This window comes from Triturus cristatus, chromosome 1_2 (genome assembly GCF_964204655.1).
Source record: "Triturus cristatus chromosome 1_2, aTriCri1.1, whole genome shotgun sequence".
NCBI lineage: Eukaryota > Metazoa > Chordata > Amphibia > Caudata > Salamandridae > Triturus > Triturus cristatus.
In genome coordinates, this window is record NC_140580.1 from 306,220,031 (window position 1) to 306,238,107 (window position 18,077).

At 44.9% G+C, this 18,077-nt stretch overlaps 1 protein-coding gene across 1 annotated transcript in view; it reads right to left on the reverse strand.

Moving 5' to 3' along the window:
• Positions 1–280: 280 nt before the first annotated feature.
• PPA1 (inorganic pyrophosphatase 1) overlaps positions 281–18,077 on the reverse strand; it is a 212,331-nt gene continuing 194,534 nt past the window's right edge. The window contains exons 10-11 of the mRNA XM_085603855.1: positions 17,238–17,277; positions 281–577 (exon numbers count right to left, since the gene is read on the reverse strand). Coding sequence (XP_085459981.1) covers positions 546–577; positions 17,238–17,277 — 72 coding nt within the window. The 3' untranslated portion in view covers positions 281–545. The remainder of the gene's footprint in view (positions 578–17,237; positions 17,278–18,077) is intronic.

The window sequence follows — 18,077 nt, forward strand, 5'->3', positions numbered from 1 at the left end:
GACCCACTCCCTAAAGCAGCAGCCATTATCCAGGCAAGAAGGTTTCACTCCATTTATTAGGGAGTTGGAAAGTGAGTTCTAACAAGACAGTGATCCTGAACAGGATTACGATATAAAAACTTTCATAATAGAGCACCATTTCTTTGGGTTGAACTAATACACTACAAAATGTCCTACTTCGTTATTTAGTTTAAAAATGAAGTTACCTGAAAAATTCCACAATGTAGTACACATTAGGTACCAGATTCTTTGAGAAACAAAATTGAAAAAAGGACTAAAATATATTTGAAAATATTTTATTAGTGATGTACAAGCTATACAATAAGATTTTCTTTGCATCCAACTTAGACACACAATCATACAAGTACTCCCTCTTAAAATTCTGTTTTGTTGAATTTCAAATTGGTTTTATTGTGTTGATATGTTTGAAGCAAAATGCAACACCTAGTCTGGTCTCCCAGGAGCTATATTTCTTATTTATGCTACTCCAATTGTATTATTCTGATGGTGTCATAAGATAAATGCTGTACCACAATGGACGCTCATTAGTTCTTCTGGTAATAGTACCACTTGTCCACTGCATTCATGTAAAAGAAAAAAAAAAAAAAAGGAGAGATCAGTGAAAAGGGTTATAATCACATTTATGATGAACAACAAACTTCCATTGATATCTGTATTAAGATGATCTTTAGAATTGTTTAACAATATACTGTTGACTCCTGTGGCTGGTCATAATGAAAGAAATACAATCATGTAGTAATTAATGAACAGTTTAGTGTAGTTGGGAACCCACACTAAACTGTTCCAGGGATTTAGCTTGGACAAGTATTCTGTCTAAATTAAAGAGTTTGTCAGAGGATGGCCCTTTAAATGTGCTTTACTTTTAAATGTGTTAGCAACTAATAAGACAATAATGAGGTGGGTGAATTCCACATCTTACACTGCAGAAGCAAAACAAGAACAACCCAGAATTAGTGCAATTCCAGCCCCTTTCTTAATGTCAAATGTTAGGTCTCAATGAGTAACAATGTACTTACTGTATTACTGCATCTTAGGAGGCACAGAGATCAAAGCTCTACAGGTAACAAATATAGTAATAATTTGAATAACCCCACCCTATTATATGCAACTGGACTCTGAGAAAAATCGGTTCATTTTAGCTTTTTAGAATGTTGTAACCTCTTGGCCATATTTATTACTTTGCCCATGCTCAGATGCGCCGAAGCAAACAGTCTTTTACAGCAAGTCAAGGAGCAATGTTTTGAGTTGTTTATTGATCTGGTGAGTGGATGAACATGTCAAAAACCTTGACATTGGCTGTCTGAGCACTTTAAATGGTCATATCAAGTATTTTACATTCCAATATGAAGGTTACACAAGATTAAAAAAGAAATAGAAATTCAATCAGAAGTTACATGGATAAAAAAAGTCTACATCAGAGGACGGCCTTGATATAGATTAAGTCAACAAAATTGGAATTGAGCAAAAAGCTAAAGATTGTGGATTTACACGGAATTTGAAGGGTGATGGTCACATGACAATTCAAACAGTAGGACAGGGATCAGCAAGACAACATAAATAGGTTTTAACTTACAAATTTAGCCACCACAAAAATACATAAAATGACAGTGCCCACGCAGGGTAGCTATTATGAGAAAGAAGGAAATCTAGTATGAGAAACAAACAAAAATCAGACAAGAAGGCTGCAATGATCTCAGCTGAGTCTGTGCAGAGTCAAGCTAGGCGCAAGGTGGCCTTAGGAGGAGGATGTCTGCTATAGTATGCATTGATTTGTGAGGATACCTGTTATGATGTAGATCAATGAATGGCTGGGTGAGAAGTGTAGTGCACTAGCTAGCTAGCTGGTTTTGTCACTGGAGTCTATGTGACTTGTTGTCTGATATGGGGGTGCACCATTAAGATAGTTCTCCTACTCCACTATTGCTCTGGGTTATCCCGCATTGTGTCTTAGGCACCCGACATACTCACCTCTGCCTAGGCACTTCTCAGCTGTGCCTTCCAGAGATCAACAGACCAGGTGGGATTTCCAGGACACTGATGGCTTGCTTTACAGTATCAATGAATGTACTATAGGCCCAACTGGTTTGGGGTTTTTAACCCTAAACGGCACATTTTGGGCAATGGAAAAGTGTTATCTGCGTGTCAGGCTTGTGACCAGATTGCACACAGTTCCAGAATGTCTGGAGTGCTCCGCATGTCCAGGATTTTTAAAAAACTGCTTCATTCACTCCACATCTAGGGCAATTTTAGGTACACTGGTAAACAATCTACACTGGTAAACATCCAGTGTAATATAGCGGGTGTAAAATACATGCAATGTATGTGGTTGAACTGCAGTAGATATGCATTCCTGGATAATCTACATGTGTCGCAACGATTAACGGACCTGTTCCAGTCAGAGCTCTAGTTAAAGATCTAGAACCCCCTTATTTTAAGAGCTGTTAGATCTATCACCCATCCCCTCTCAAAGCACACTGTATGTCATAAGAACCCCACAGCAACAAAATGTGTAATGAGTTGTCTAACTTCGTCTCTTCTTCAGATCTACCCCACGTGGTACCTGCTGCCCTGCAACCGCCATGAGGGGGCTCGGAGTCAAACAGGTGACCTACAGGTATGACAGCAGCTCCAAGCCAGTGAATTATCTTAGCAACCAACCCAGTGTTCCAGAGTTGGAGTCTGGCTAGGGACCACAGAGGCAAACCTAGTGAGCATACTGCCTGGGGTTATAGGACTACTGAAGGTACCAGAGTGAACAGAATCATACCTCCAGGAGAAGAGGAGCTACTAAGGCATGATGGCAGTTGCTCAAGAACCACCTCACCACACAGATAATCCAGATAGCCACCTCTGGAGAACCATTTGTGGTGACCCAGATCATAATCCATTGAATCTGTGATGCTAGATAATAGAACTCCAAGTCCAGTGCCCCCACCTGCCCTGCAGTCTATTGGTAGAAATAACTTCGAGCCACACTACCTACCCATGCTCCACAGTAGTTTTTACAGCCAGCTATTAAGATCCAAGTTTTTGTATGTAGAGGTAGGTTGGAAAACAGGTACAGGGGAAGCGGTACAGCCACCACCTTGGAACAGGCAAGGTGTTCTAGAAGTAACAGAAGTAGTTTCCTCCAGTTCACCAATGTAGACCTGAGAGACATACAAGCCGTGTCAAGATTCCCTGTGTTATCAGGTAGGTGGCTAAATACATTCACTCCGAGGTAATTGAACGCGTGTGGGTTAACAGGCAGATAAGTGACACCTTTTATATTAAGCAATTGAATGCAAATATCCTTTGTGCGGAAGACATAGGATTTGATGCTTTTTACTACCAGGTCAGGTATTTTGCCAAAAATTTGAACAGTCCTCAGCGCCAGCCCGAGCATGTGGTCAAGTCAGCTAGATATATCAATACATAATCCGCATACAATGAGATGGAGTGCTTTCAACTCTATTTGCCAGATGCTAAAAACTAACTGCTCCACTGCGCGAGCGGAGATGAGTGCTGAAAGAGAGCAGCCTTCCCTAGTGCCTCTGTGGATCTGCCAGGAGTCAGAAAACTTCTTCAAGGTCCGGACTTTCCTCATGGGTCCATGTACAGGTCCCTAATCCAGGATAATATAACAACCCCAAAACCAAATGTGCTACATAACTGCAGACAAATGCGTTCAGGACAGACTAGCAAAATGCTAAATGGGTCAATGGACAGCTCTATCGTATGAATAAGAACTACTCATCCAGTCAAGGACATAAAATAACTTAGTGATACTGGCGGTCATACTTCTATCTAGCACAAATCCATTTTGATCTGGATGAACCTGGTTTATAAGTGCATGCTGAAACCAGTTTGCAATAATCTTCTGCAAAATCTTACATTCTAGGTTCAAGATAGATAAGCAATATGAATCATGATCGAGAGTGTAACTCCCAAGCTTGGGCAGCATAACAATAAGTACTCAGAAGATTTAGGGGCCCATTAGGATGTAGGGCAGATCGCCACCGCCCGCATGGCGGAGGCGATCCGCCCTACATCCTTCCCCGCCCGCCACGCATTTACCCCCGCCATATTAGTATGGCAGGGGGTTCTGCGGCAGACGGGAAGATCGTCCGTCGCTTTTCCGACCGGGCAGAAACGGGTTTAATATGGTGGCGGTGTCTGCTAGACACCGCCATCTATATTAGCATGGGGGCGGAAACATGCTTTTCGCCGCCACGGAAAGGCATGCGGAATTCTCTTCCGGGGGGCCTGTTGTGGGCCCCCAAGATATTGGGGAGTGCATATGGAGGTACCTATGGTACCCCCCTGCATTGTCATGGACATTGTGGCAGGCACCTCGCGGTGCCCGTCACCTAGTGCATGACAATGCACGCAGTGCATTCCCAGCATTGTGTCGGGCAGTGCTGTGAGCACCGCCCGCCACAATGCTGGGAATGGAGGATGCCAACGCCACCGTGGCTGTGGCATCCTAATCGCCGGTGCGGGCTTGCCGCACCACTGGCGGCCGGTCCCAGCACCTCCATCCTAATGGATCTCTTAGTATTTAAAAACAAATAAACTTATGGTTTATTTCAACAATGGCCTTTGAAGAGAGACAATTGTCCACTCAGTGTTGGTAGATGCAACACTGTTGTTTATTTTTTAGAAGAGTGAATATCATATTTGTCTGAATATATGACATTTTAACCGGAAAGGAAAAAACGTTTACAAATCTTTTCCTCAACAGGACAATCGGAGGAGACACTCACATGATAAGAAATCTTGCAGAAAAATAATTAACTACATGCTTTGCCACAGTTAGCATTTCAGGGAAAAGGGTATTTAGGTTGATAACTCCCTCAAAAGATTGCAGAAATAGAGTTCTTTGTTCAACTAAACATCAGGTCACAATCAATTGAAATCCTGGTTTGTTTTTGCCAGCCAGAAAACATTTAGTGATTCTTACCTACAACTTGAAACAATATAGTTGTGCACAATTCCTGTACTCAACTTTGTGGAGGTGTAGAGACAAAATAGAGTACAAAATGTTGAGATGCACAAATATCGAGTTGGAACTATCGTGGGTCAGAAAATCGACAGCAAGAATATCGAGATTAAGAATACTGAATTCGGGTAAGTTATATCGATTTTTAAAAGATTAGTGTTTAATATAGTTTGCAAAAATATATTTTGTTATGGTTATGTATTTGTGTATATTTTATATGCATGTGATGTAGGTTTGTTTATATGAATAGTTTGTATTTTTAATACACGTTAAATTTTAAGTGGTGTTGTGCTTTTAGTTCTGTAGCAGGTTGTGGGTTTAAAGGGGAATAGGGTGGGAAGTAATTGAATTATATTACATTCATTAATTTTTTTTCCCCCTTTAACATTAATTTTGCGCTTTTAGTTCCGTAACGTAAGTTATTTAATTATATTAAATTTGTTGAGAAATGTTTATTTATTAATATTTGTTTTGATATTTTAGAGTGTTACGTGTGGAAATTAATTAATTCATATTTGGCTGTTAATTTAAATTATGGTAATTATGTAATTAATTGTAGGTGTGTTGTGGTGTTTGTAGGTGTAAATGGTTGGAAGTCATTAATTTATGAATTGATAATCGGTTAATTTCAATTGTTAATTATGGTAATTGTGTAATTAATTTTAGGTTTGTGGTGTTTGTAGGTGTAAATGTTTGGAAGTCATTTATTTATGAATTAATTGGTTGTAAATTATTTTAATTAATTTTTTAATTATTGTAACTGTGTAATTAATTTTAGGTGTGTGTTGTGTTCATAGGTGTGAATGGTGGGAAGTAATTTGTGTTTAATTAAGATATAGTTAATGTGAATAGATATTTTTTTTAAAAGAGGTAAAGAGTGGGTATGAAATACAGTTTAATCATTTTATTAGTTAATAGTAATTGATTGTAATTTTAAGATACATTTTAAGTTAAGATTTTTTTATTGTTTATCAATTACGTAAATAAATTTAATTAAGAGATGTGAAGTGTTTTATTATTGGTGTGGTGTTATAGGTTAGGAAATAAATACATGTATTTTGTCAGTAATTTTGTTTTGTAAATATTTTGTATTTTCAAATTAATATTTATCGGTAAATGTATTTAATATTTTATTATATATAGTATTTGAAAGTTTGTGCATGTAATTACTATTGGGTTATTTTATGTTTTAAATATTTAATATGTAAAACATTTATTACTTTTTATCGTTCTGATTTTTTAATATACATTTTTAAGTGTGTGATTTTTTTTTATTTTTTTTTTACTATGGTATGCAGCACTTTCCCTACAGCTGCATCCACTGGATAGGAATAGTAATTTGACATCCTTGGATATCCAGCACTTTCCCTACTTTTGCACACACTGGAGTGAGAATAGTAAATGTTATCCCTCCGCTATCAAACACTTTCTCAACTAATGCACTCACTGGAGTGAGAATAGTAATTTTTATCCCTACGCCATATAGCCCTTTCCTTACTGTTGCACTCATTGCAGTGGGAATAGTAATTGTTGCCCCTCCGCTATTCAACACTTTCCCTACTGTTGCATTCACTGGAGTGGGAATTTTAATTTTCATCCCTCCGCTATCCAGCACTTTCCCTACTGTTGCACTCACTGGAGTGGGAATAGTAATTGTTTCCCTTCCGCTATCCAACACTTTATCTACTGTTGCATTCACTGAAGTTGAAAAGTTAATTTTAAAGGCTTTTTAAAATGTTTAATGTTTTAATTTATAATATTTATTAGATTATGTTATTGGAGTATTTATATATTTATACATTTTTTGAAATAAAATTCTAAAATAAATGTAAATAGTTTAATTATTTTAAAGTAAATATATACATTAATGTAGCTTTAATTTGTTATATTTATTAAAATGTAGATTAAATCTAATTTATTTTTTAAAGTAAATTTAATTTTTTATCTATTTAATTTTATATGCATTAAAATCGATATTTTGTACAACTAAATTTTTTACATCGATATTACCCCCCCCCCCCCCGATATTTTTGTACTTGCAATAATATAGGATGTCGATATTTTTGACAGATATTCAAAACTTGATATTTGTGTATGGGGATGCTTTGGGGTCGATATGTCAGTGAACCTATTTGGGATGAGTCTGTGGCTCAGAAGCTTAGTGTTGAAAAGATGTGCACTAACAACTGAAATGTAATAGGATTTGCACCAGATGAAAACAGTCTTTCAGGGCAGAAGTGATTTAGCACTGGCATGCAAATGTGATATTCCTGAAGCAAAGTGATGTCTGCAGGGTCGCCATTTGGAAGGATTGCCCCTTTAACAATCTGTTTATTTCAGATTTAGATGGACATCCAGATGATAGTCATTTATCAAATTCTCTATGTTTACCCTTAGTAACCTATTTAAAATCAATTTTCGCAGAACCCAAAAGTGCTTTACTTATCCCTTCTATGGAGGTGTAGTGGGAGAACGTTTGATAAATTCTACTGAGTGGGCTGGCTGAACAATACTCAAACTGCCAAACAATGTGTTTTCAGGCATCCTGAAGTGCCATGGCCTTATGAGCTTTGATCATGGCTGTGACCATAGCAAGGGTATTGTTTAAAAAAATACATCTAGCCTCTTGTTTTCAGCAGGAGCCCTTTCAGCACAGCATTCAACTCCAACTGTTTATTGATAGTGAGATATATCGGACTTGTCCCAAAATATGTTGTTGAAGGGGCATTCCACAAGAAGATGGAAAAATAGCCCCAACATAGCAGAAGGAACAAGAATTGGGTAGGAGGTGGAATGGGAAGACCGTAGATTGGTCTACCTGCAGTTGGTATCAGAGCTTGGCTGAGATATTGGTGTGTGGTACAACCTCAATGCCGGAAGCCTGCAGTTCAAGAAGCCTCTGGAACAACCAGGCTTTTACATCTTGTCTGTATATAAAAACAAAAACAACAAAAAAAACCTTGCTGTTTTGTTGATGGCTGATTAAGTCTTTGAAAAGGGGAATTTGACTAATACTGTCCCATTGAATGGAATCCAGGAATAAAAAATTAACCTTATAATCATTTGGACAGTTCACTGCAAACCCCAGCTTGCACAGGGTCTCGTGTTGGCGTTAATGCAGACTTGGCACCCTCTCAAGACACCACTCAAATGAGGTATAAGTGGTAAGGAATAGTTGGCAGACACAGGAAGGCTGCTTTAAAAAAATGAAAGAACCAGTTAGGTGGAATAGAGACCAGTGATTAGCAGACCAAAGCCACTGACTAATTAGGCGGAGAATCAGGGCGTTCCACTGGCTGAAATGGTGCTCTTTGACTGAAGGGAAACATTTGATTTTATTCCTTACTTCAGCCTCTCCCAAGAAGTACCTTTTTAGCATGAGGTTTTGCTCTAAAGCTACATATCCTGCTATCATTCTCTGGGCTCATTTTGATGTTTTGGCTTTATCTCAATCCCGGTAAAGGTGTTGGAGGTGTAAAAAAGTGTGTACATTTATATACAAAATATGGTGGCCGTCAGCACTGTGGTTATGGCTAATTTGGTGTTTCCATTGAAACCACATTTTTTTGATTTACCTATATAGCTTTTGACCAGTTGATAGATTTGCATGACACCTGGAAATCTAAATCTGCCAGAGGGTGCTTGGCGCTAGTGTCGGCAAGGATAAGAAAATGCTCTATAGGTTAAGAATAGTCACGACTACATAGGAGATTGAAATAACCGTGTTTTCAGGTGTTTTCTAGAAGTAATCAGATTCGACTGGCCTCGAAGATGCATGGGTAGCTGATTCCAGAGCTTGCAGGTGAAGTATAATAAGCTACCGCCCCACGGGGAAGTAAGGATATAGTACGTTCTATAGGCTATCATGGTGGTAACCATGTACTCTATAGCCTATTAGCTTCCTTTTACAAAAGGACCAAAGAACAAGTTACTTACCTTCGGTAACGATGTATCTGTAAGAAACATTAGTTAGATTCCTCACCTTAGAATATCCCCAGGCGTCAGACTGGATCCGGAAGATTTTTCGTCAGCAATACCCCTTGCGCGTCGCTAGGCGTCGTCTGCGGCTCCGCGTCCGTCGTCGGAGTACTTAGACGCCGCCCTCGCACGCTGAGGTCAGTTCTTGTACATAGCCTTCCGCGCCAGGAACGCAGAGCCATGCAAGATACCGACACTGGTGCCAAAAAATTCTAGGGCCCTGAAAGGGATAGCCTTAACCCTAGATGTCAGTTCGCAGAACGGGGAGGATGGGTGGGTCGGTGAGGAATCTAACTAATGTTTCTTACAGATACATCGTTACCGAAGGTAAGTAACTTGTTCATCTAAAAGAAACACGTTAGTTAGATTCCTCACCTTAGAATAGATACCCAAGCAATACCATCCCCGGTGGTGGGTCTGCGAACCAAGATCACACCAGAAAGTCCTGGAGGATAGAACGGCCAATGAAGCCATCCCTCCGGACTTTGCTGTCAAGGCAATAATGCCTGGCAAACGTGTGTAGTGAAGCTCACGTTGCCGCCTGACAGATGTCCTGCAAAGGGACACCCCGTCCCAAAGCAGTAGTAGCCACCGTGGCCCGAGTAGAATGGGCGCGCAGCCCAACAGGAGGGTCCTTTTTTGCCAAGCAATAACAAATTTTGATGCACAAAACGACCCACCGAGAGATTGTCCGTTTGCGCACAGCTTTCCCCTTCTTAGCACCCACGTATCCAACGAAAAGTTGGTCGTCTACCCGGAACTGTTTTGTGCGGTCCAGATAAAAGGAGAGCGCACGCTTTGGGTCCAGACGGTGGAGCCTCTCTTCCTCTTTGGAAGGATGCGGAGGCGGAAAGAAGGTGGGCAAGGTGACAGACTGCCCAAGATGAAAGGGGGTCACCACTTTCGGAAGAAAGGAGGGACGAGGCCGAAGGACAACCTTGTCCGGATGAACAGAGAGAAAAGGAGGCTTTGATGATAAAGCCTGGAGCTCACTCACCCGTCTAGCCGAGGTGATGGCTACCAGAAAAGCAGTCTTAAGCGCCAGCAGACGAAGAGGACAATTATGAAGAGGCTCAAAGGGAGCGCACATTAGAAATGTGAGAACAAGATTCAAGTCCCACTGAGGCATTACAAAAGGGACAGGAGGGAACGCGTGAGTAATGCCTTTTAGAAAGCGTGTAACTACAGGGGACTTGAAAAGAGAAGGCTGATCAGGAAGCCGCAAGAAGGCAGAGATGGCAGCAAGATAACCTTTCAAGGTGCCCAGGGCAGAGCCCTGCCGGGCCAAAGAAAGAAGAAAGAGGAGAACCTCAGAAAGAGGGGCGGAAAGGGGATCCACAGCCTTTGCTGTGCACCATGCCACAAATTTGTTCCACCGGCAGGCGTATACAGTCTTTGTGGAGGGACGCCTGGCTGCCAGAATGATATCACAGACTTCAGGAGGCAAGTCAAATGGCATCAACTGCCGCCGCTCAATCTCCACGCATGGAGGTGAAGGCTGGACAGGTTCGGGTGTAGGACCGTCCCCTGCTGCTGCGACAGAAGATCCTCCCGAAGGGGCAGACGTATCGGAGGATCGGTCAACATACTGAGTAGCTCGGGATACCAGTACCTTCGTGCCCAATCCGGAGCCACCAAGATGACTTGGGCCCGGTCGTGCCCAATCTTCAGCACTCTGGGCAGAAGTGGTATAGGCGGAAAGGCGTACAACAGACCGCAACTCCACTCGTGACGAAAAGCGTCGCCGAGCGAATGCCGCCTTGGAAATTCCAACGCGCAGAACTGCTGACATTGCGCGTTCTCTTCGGTGGCGAATAGATCTAACCAAGGCTCTCCCCACTGCTGAAAGAGACCTTGCGCCACTTCGGAGTTCAGACGCCATTCGTGATCCATCATGCACCGGCGGCTGAGTTCGTCTGCTCTGGCGTTCAGAGAGCCCGCCAGATGTTGAACCACTAGGGTGACGCCCTGGTGTTCCAGCCACGTCCAGAGGCGCAGAGCCTCCTGACAAAGGGTCCACGACCCCACCCCGCCCGGTTTGTTGCAATACCACATGGCGGTGGTGTTGTCCGTGAACACCTGCACGACACTTCCCCTGACAGAGGGAAGGAAGGCTTTCAGTGCAAGTCGGATCGCTCTCAACTCCAACAGGTTGATGTGGAGGCAAGACTCCGCCGGAGACCAGAGGCCTCTGATCTCCGCCTCTCCCATATGGCCACCCCATCCCAGGAGGGACGCATCCGTCACTACGACATGCTCCGGTTGGGGAAGGGAGAGGCTCTTGCCCGTGACCCAATCGCAGTCCGTGAGCCACCACTGCAACTGCTGTGCAGTGCCCTCCGAGATCAAGACCTGGTCGGACAGGTTGCCGTGATGCTGGGCCCACTGAAACTTCAGGTCCCACTGCAAAGCCCGCATGCGCCGCCTGGCGTGATGCACTAGTAGGATGCAGGAGGCCATCAGCCCCAGAAGCCGCACCACTAGCCTGACCGAAACCCAGGATAGAGGCCGAAAGATGGGAATCAGGGCCTGAATATCCCTGACCCGCTGTTCCGGCAGATAGACCCGGAACTGCGCCGAATCGAGAACCGCTCCCGATGAAGAGGAGCTTCTGAGGGGGACTCAGGTGTGACTTCGGCACGTTGATGGAAAACCCCAGCAAATGCAGGAGATCCGCCGTAGTCTGGAGGTGGGAGACGACTGCCTGGGGCAAGCCCGCCTTCAACAACCAGTCGTCGAGATAGGGGGAAGACTGGAACCCCTGATCTGCGCAGATAAGCTGCGACCACCGCCATCACTTTCGTGAACACCCGAGGGGCACTGGTAAAGCCGAAGGGGAGCACGGTAAACTGAAAGTGCTCTTGACCCACCGTGAACCGCAGGTAACGCCGGTGGGCCAGCAGGACGGGGATGTGGAAATATGCGTCCTGCAAGTCCAACGCTACCATCCAGTCTCCAGGGTCTAGGGCAGCTAGAACCTGAGCCAAAGTTAACCTCTTGAACCTTTCCTTCCGGAGGAAGGCATTGACGTTCCGGAGGTCCAAGATAGGGCGTAGGCCCCCTTTGCCCTTCTTGGGAACCAGAAAGTAGTGAGAACAACCACCACGACCTACTTCTGGGCTCGGAACGCGCTTGACGGCCCCCTTGGCCAAGAGGGCCGAAACTTCCTCGAGGAGAAGATTCAAATGATCCCCCGAGATACGGTGGTGCTGCGGTGGCATGGCTGGAGGGGTCGTCTCGAAGGGGAGGGAGTAGCCCCTTCGGACGATTTGCAGCACCCACCTGTCCGATGTGATGGACCGCCAGTGGAGCAGGTGATGGCGAACTCTGCCACCCACTGGCGTGGAATGGGCCTGAAAGCTCGGACTAGGAAGGCTTTGAGGCGGATGCTGCCGGGGTGGATATGGGCTGACCGCGTCGTCCTCCAGAACCGCCTCGGCGGAAACCACGTCCGCTACCGCGCGCAGGTTGGTTCTGCGGCTGGTGGACGTGAGGAGGCACCCCTTCCTTGGCCACGAAAGGGGCCAAAGGCGGAAGTTTGCAACCGCGGGGCCGAGAGGCCCAAGGACTTGGCCGTAGCCCGGGAGTCCTTAAAGCGATTCAGCGCACTGTCCGCTTTCTCACCAAAAAGGCGGGTGCCATCAAAGGGCATGTCCATGAGAGTGCTCTGGACATCACCCGAAAAGGACGTGGACCGCAGCCAGGCGTGACGTCTAAGCGCCACCGTGGTAGAAATCGCCCTACCCAGCGAGTCCGTAGTGTCAAGCCCACATCTGATAGCATGTCGCGCTGCATCCCTCCCATCGGCCAGAGCCTGGGTAAGTCGTGTCTGGACCTCCTCCGGACACAGGGGCAGCACGTCCTCCACCGTATCCCACAGAGAGTGGGAATAACGGTCCAAAAGACAGGCGGTGTTCAAGGACCGCAGGCCCAAACTAAGGGAGGAGAACAGCTTTTTGCCAAACTGTTCCAGTCTCTTGGAATCCCGGTCCGGCGGAGCGGTCGGGAAGGAGGATTGGGAGGTAGAAGCCTGGATAACCAGGCTCTCGGGGGTGGGGTGTTGGGACAGAAAACTGGGGTCGCCCGGAGCAGGGCGGTGGCGCCTGGCGACGTTCCTGTCCACAGGAGGAACTGTGGAGGGCTTGGACCAGGTGCCCTGCAGAACGCCAATGAGGGCCTCATTGAATTGCAGCAGAGGCTCAGTGGAGCTTGCTGCAGACTGAAGCACCTCAGTGAGGACGTTAGTTCTCACAGCCACGGCAGGCAGCTCGAGCCCAAGGGCTGTGGCCGCCTTGCGCAGCACCCTCCTCCGAAGCCACAGTCGGAGGAGAGATGAATCCAGTTTCTGGTGAGGTATCCAGACCACTGGCCTCCCCCAGTTTATCTGCCCAGTTCTGTGACAGCTGAGCCTGAACGGCCATAGGATCCTCGGACCCCTCCCATTCGCCCCAGTCATCCGATTCCTGGTAAACAGGAGGAAGGATCGGAGCTGGACGATAGACATAATGTGTCTCCAGCGGCGCCGTACACGGCGTCTATCGGCGCCGGGTCCGGAGCAGGGCTGAACTGGGGCACGACGCCGAGCGGAGCCGGCGTCGGAGGTGGAACCGGTGTCGACGCCGGCGGAGGAGGCGTGACGAGGTCGACCGGCGTCAGCGGGGACGAGTCCCTCGGGCACTTGCGGCGTCGAGGCCGGAGCCGGCGCCGGAGCCGCGCCAGCGGGCGTCGACGGCGGAGCCAGGTTCCTCATGGCCGAGAGGAAGGCACTGACTTCCGCCGGCGTCGCGTCAGTCCCAGGGACCGGCGGGTATGGGGACTTGCGCGATGCCTGCGGCTCCGCTGGAGCTGCGGGGGTGGAACCACCCTGACCCTCGGCCCGAGTCGCGCGACCGGCGAGGGGAGTCCGAAGAGCGGTGTCGCTTCTTGGAGTGCTTCGACTTACCCGAAGACTTGGAGCCAGACGATCGATGAGGACGTCGGCTGCGGCTCCGCGACCGATCCTTGGACCTCCTCCTGGACCAGGATCGAGAGGGGCGCGGAGCCGAGTGGCGAAGCTCGAGAAGCTTACGGGACCGCTCCAGTCTAGCCTTCGAGGTCAGGGCCTTGTAGTCCGAACACGACTCCGCGTCGTGGTCTAGGCCCAAACACTAAAGGCACCGGCGGTGATGATCCGTAACCGACATCAAGCGGTTGCAGTCAGCACAGGCTTTAAAACCAGGCATCCTACCGGCACCGGAGTCGAGACAAGATCAAAAAGGATCAAAAAACTTAGTCAAAAAAGACTAAAAGGGGTAGCTCTCCCGGATCTGCGCTTACTGGCGCGGAAAAAAGAAGAACTGACGTCAGCGCGCGAGGGCGGCGTCTAAGTACTCCGACGACGTCATCCCGGCGCACGACGCCGACGACGGACGCGGAGCCGCAGACGACGCCTAGCGACGCACAAGGGGTATTGCTGACGAAAAATCTTCCGGATCCAGTCTGACGCCTGGGGATATTCCAAGGTGAGTAATCTAACTAACGTGTTTCTTTCAGATCTAAAAAACACAACCAATCAGCAGCCAGCACCCTCTAGAACCATCCCATGCAGAAAATCATCTTTTTTTTAAAACTGCAAAGAGTGCAGAATGATGCTGCACGGCTTATTAAAAATATCAGGAAATTTGTCTTCGTCTCTAAGGCTCTGGAGGAGCTTCATTAGCTCACGATAAAAAAAAATAGGTCGCTTTCAAGACACTGTGTACAGCATACAGAACACTCCACCGGTCCGTACAATCTAAAGAACAAATTCTCTTGGAACACCCCATGAAGATGCCTCAGGCGAGCAATGTCCAAAACGGTCAGGATACCTAGATTACTATCTACTACTTTGTTATATGTACCGTGGGACTCCCACTAAGACGACGGGGAATGATTCAGGCATGTGAATATATGAAAGATACCCTGATACTGGATAAAGAGTGTTACAGTGATCTAATCTTGATAAGACCAGGGAGATAACTTTTCTGTTGATCAAATTGAATAAAGGTCAGGATTTTCCTCAAAATAGTTAACTGGTAAAGCAGTAAGAGATCAGCCTATTGGTCTGTTCCGTGAAAGTGAGTTTAGAATGAAAAATGATCCGAAGGTTTCCCACTTTAGGAACTGGGGTGGGAAGAGCGCCCAAGGTCTGAGGCCCCCAGGAATCATTCCAGAAAGAAGTGTCCCTGCCAAATAGAAATGCCTCAGTTTTAGGCAGTGGCTGCTCATCCATCCGACCACCGGTCGCAGACAACTATTAAACCGATGCACCATCCCCTCGATGTTACTGGTGACAGACACTGCAATTTACGTGTCATCAGCATAGGAGAGAGTTGAGAAACCAAAGGACCCGATAAGTTTTGCAAGAGGACCACGTAAATATTGAATAGGTTTGGGCTGAGCGATGACTCTTGTGGGACACCACATGGCAAGGAGAAAGGATTGGAGATAAGTATCGTAACGAGACCAAATGCTCTTTACGAGAGGAAGGAGCATTAGAGATATGTCAGTCCGCCAATTCTCATTTTAGCTAATCTCTGCTTCAGGACATTGTGGCTCACAGTATAAAAGGCTAGGAATTTACCCAATAGGGCCACCACGGCCTTACAACCATCGTCCATGATGTTCCGAATCTCCTCTGCAACCACCACCAGTGCAGTCTCAGAACTGTGAGCCTTTTTGAAGCCAGACTGGGCTCCATTCAGAATCTAGTTGCGATCAAGATATTCTAAGATTGCAGGGTTAATGTGTTTCTCTAAGACTTTTTGTGGGAAGGTTGAGGCTTGAAATGGGACAATAGTTCTTCTCTTCGTTAGGGTCCAGTGTGTGTTTTTTAAGCAAAGGCAGGATGGAAGCTTTTTTCCAGTCTGGTGGCAAAATGCCTTTGATATGATTTTATAGTGTGGTGAGAGGAGGAGGAGTTACCATGCCTGCTATCTCCTGGAGAATTCAGGGCTGGCACAGGGTCTGATGGGGAACCTGATTTAGCCAGTTGGATATGTTCTAACACTCATTAGTGAGGGAAAACAGAGAAGCTTCAGGTAATTCAGTTCTATGAAATCATTCTTAACATAGAAGGTGATTGGGGTTTGTAGTGAGCTTGAAATCCTCATAAAAGTCTCAACCTTATTTTTTTTTTTTTTAATTCCCCCAAGTTGTTACCAAGCTTTTGACTGGGAATTAAAGAGCTAAAACCAGATAGACAAGAGAGCTCCAGAACGGTCTTGAAAAGCTCTCTGGGTGAATTTTTCACAGTATTATTTTTCTGTGCATAACTCAGTCTGTGTCTTAAATCATGATTTCATAGCTCTGAATCAGCAGTTAACATTTGATTGTCTCGTCTGTGGAGTACTAACTCCTCCAGACTTTCCTGTTTTCTACAGTTCTTTGTCATTTCCCTGAGCATAGGGGAAAACCATGGTGGTGAAGGAAGCATTCTAAGACATTTGACAGATTTAGCAGGAGACAGTTTATTGGTTGCTAAATGGATTCACTCCTCATAGCGGGCTGTGGCCAAATTAGGATCATCCATCAAGGATGGTAGGAAGAATTTCGGGATAATAGTCTGCTACGTTGCTGCATACCAAGTTGTGTAAATATGCACTGTTGGGGTAAAAAGGTTAAAGGGGCATGGGGAGGATTGTTTTGTGGGGCACAGGGGACATGCATGACTTAGTGATTTCTCTGTATCTGCCATTCAACATTTTGCTGATGGCTACAACTCTATTGAAAGGATTTACACCAGACTTGACGTGAAAGAAAAACTTTACTCAGAAAGTGCGTTTTAAATATTTTTTTGGGGGGGGGCTTTGGTGTAAATCTGTTAAATAGTTTGCGAGATGTAGGTGTTTAAAAAAAGTTTGACCCAGCTTAACAGGATTAAACTTTAGTACATCTTTGCAGTCTTGACAGGAAATCCACAGCTCGAGAATTCAGTCAATCACACTCTGAATTGTTTTTTTAAATTATTTCTATTTTTTTATTTAACAGAATCAAGTTTGGCTGATTAGGGCTAAAAAGGATTCCCTCTTGAAACTCCGACTTGCAAGTTTCGCACGATGAAAAAAAAAAGAATCAAACAACGAAGGGTGGACGCTGTGCGTTAGGATGTGCATTGTCAGCGTTCCTAACAATACCTGGTGAAGTTCAGTAAAAAAAGTGAAGTGAGGGGGGAAGAGAATTTCCCTTTGAAAAATAACTAAAATGGTGCTCCGATTTGGAAGCTGCACCCTTTTCTTACCTTCTGGTGGGATTTCATTAGAATTACCGCACTCTGGCACCTGAAACAGAATGACAAATTATGAATACTTTATTTCATATACTCAACTTGCATCCAAAACACTGAGGGCCCAATACAGATTTTCATTTTCAGACCCAAATACTAAGGGCCTGATTTTGATCTTGGCGGACGGGTTACTCTGTCACAAGGGTGATGGATATCCAGTCTGCAAAATTCCTCAGGATATAATGGGATTTATGTCTGCCAAGATCTAAATCAGGCCGTAAGGCAGTTGTTTAAGTAATGAGGAATTGCATACAACAGCACGTCCTCAAATTCTCCCTAGGGCAGTAACAAACAATATTCAATGGGCTTAAAAACTAAAAGATACAGCATTAAATTCTACACAAAAAGCATATACACCAATACTTATACTATACAAAACAGAATTGTATCACACTAAAATGCACCAAAATGTGAAATCTAAAAATACATAGGAATGCATATCAAACAAATTTCAGTAAAAATGCCTTTTTTCATCAGACGTACATTTAAGTGAGATTTATTTTTTGCACACAGTCGGGCATCAGATTTCACAGTATTCCTTCTGCAATTTCAACACTCAACTCCCATTTTACAAGATTCCATTTTTAAATGGTTAGCTGTGGGCCCCAGATGACTACAGGGTTTAGTCATCAAATTCGTAAGGGTGCACAAATATATTATACAAGCTCTTCTATTACTCCGTGTAAATACTTGAATGAGAGTGATACCATGTGAGATTGAGGAGTAATCAGATTTGTGATGCCTTTACTGAAGATAATGAGGTTATTTTAACCAGAGCAGACACTAGGGAGGTAG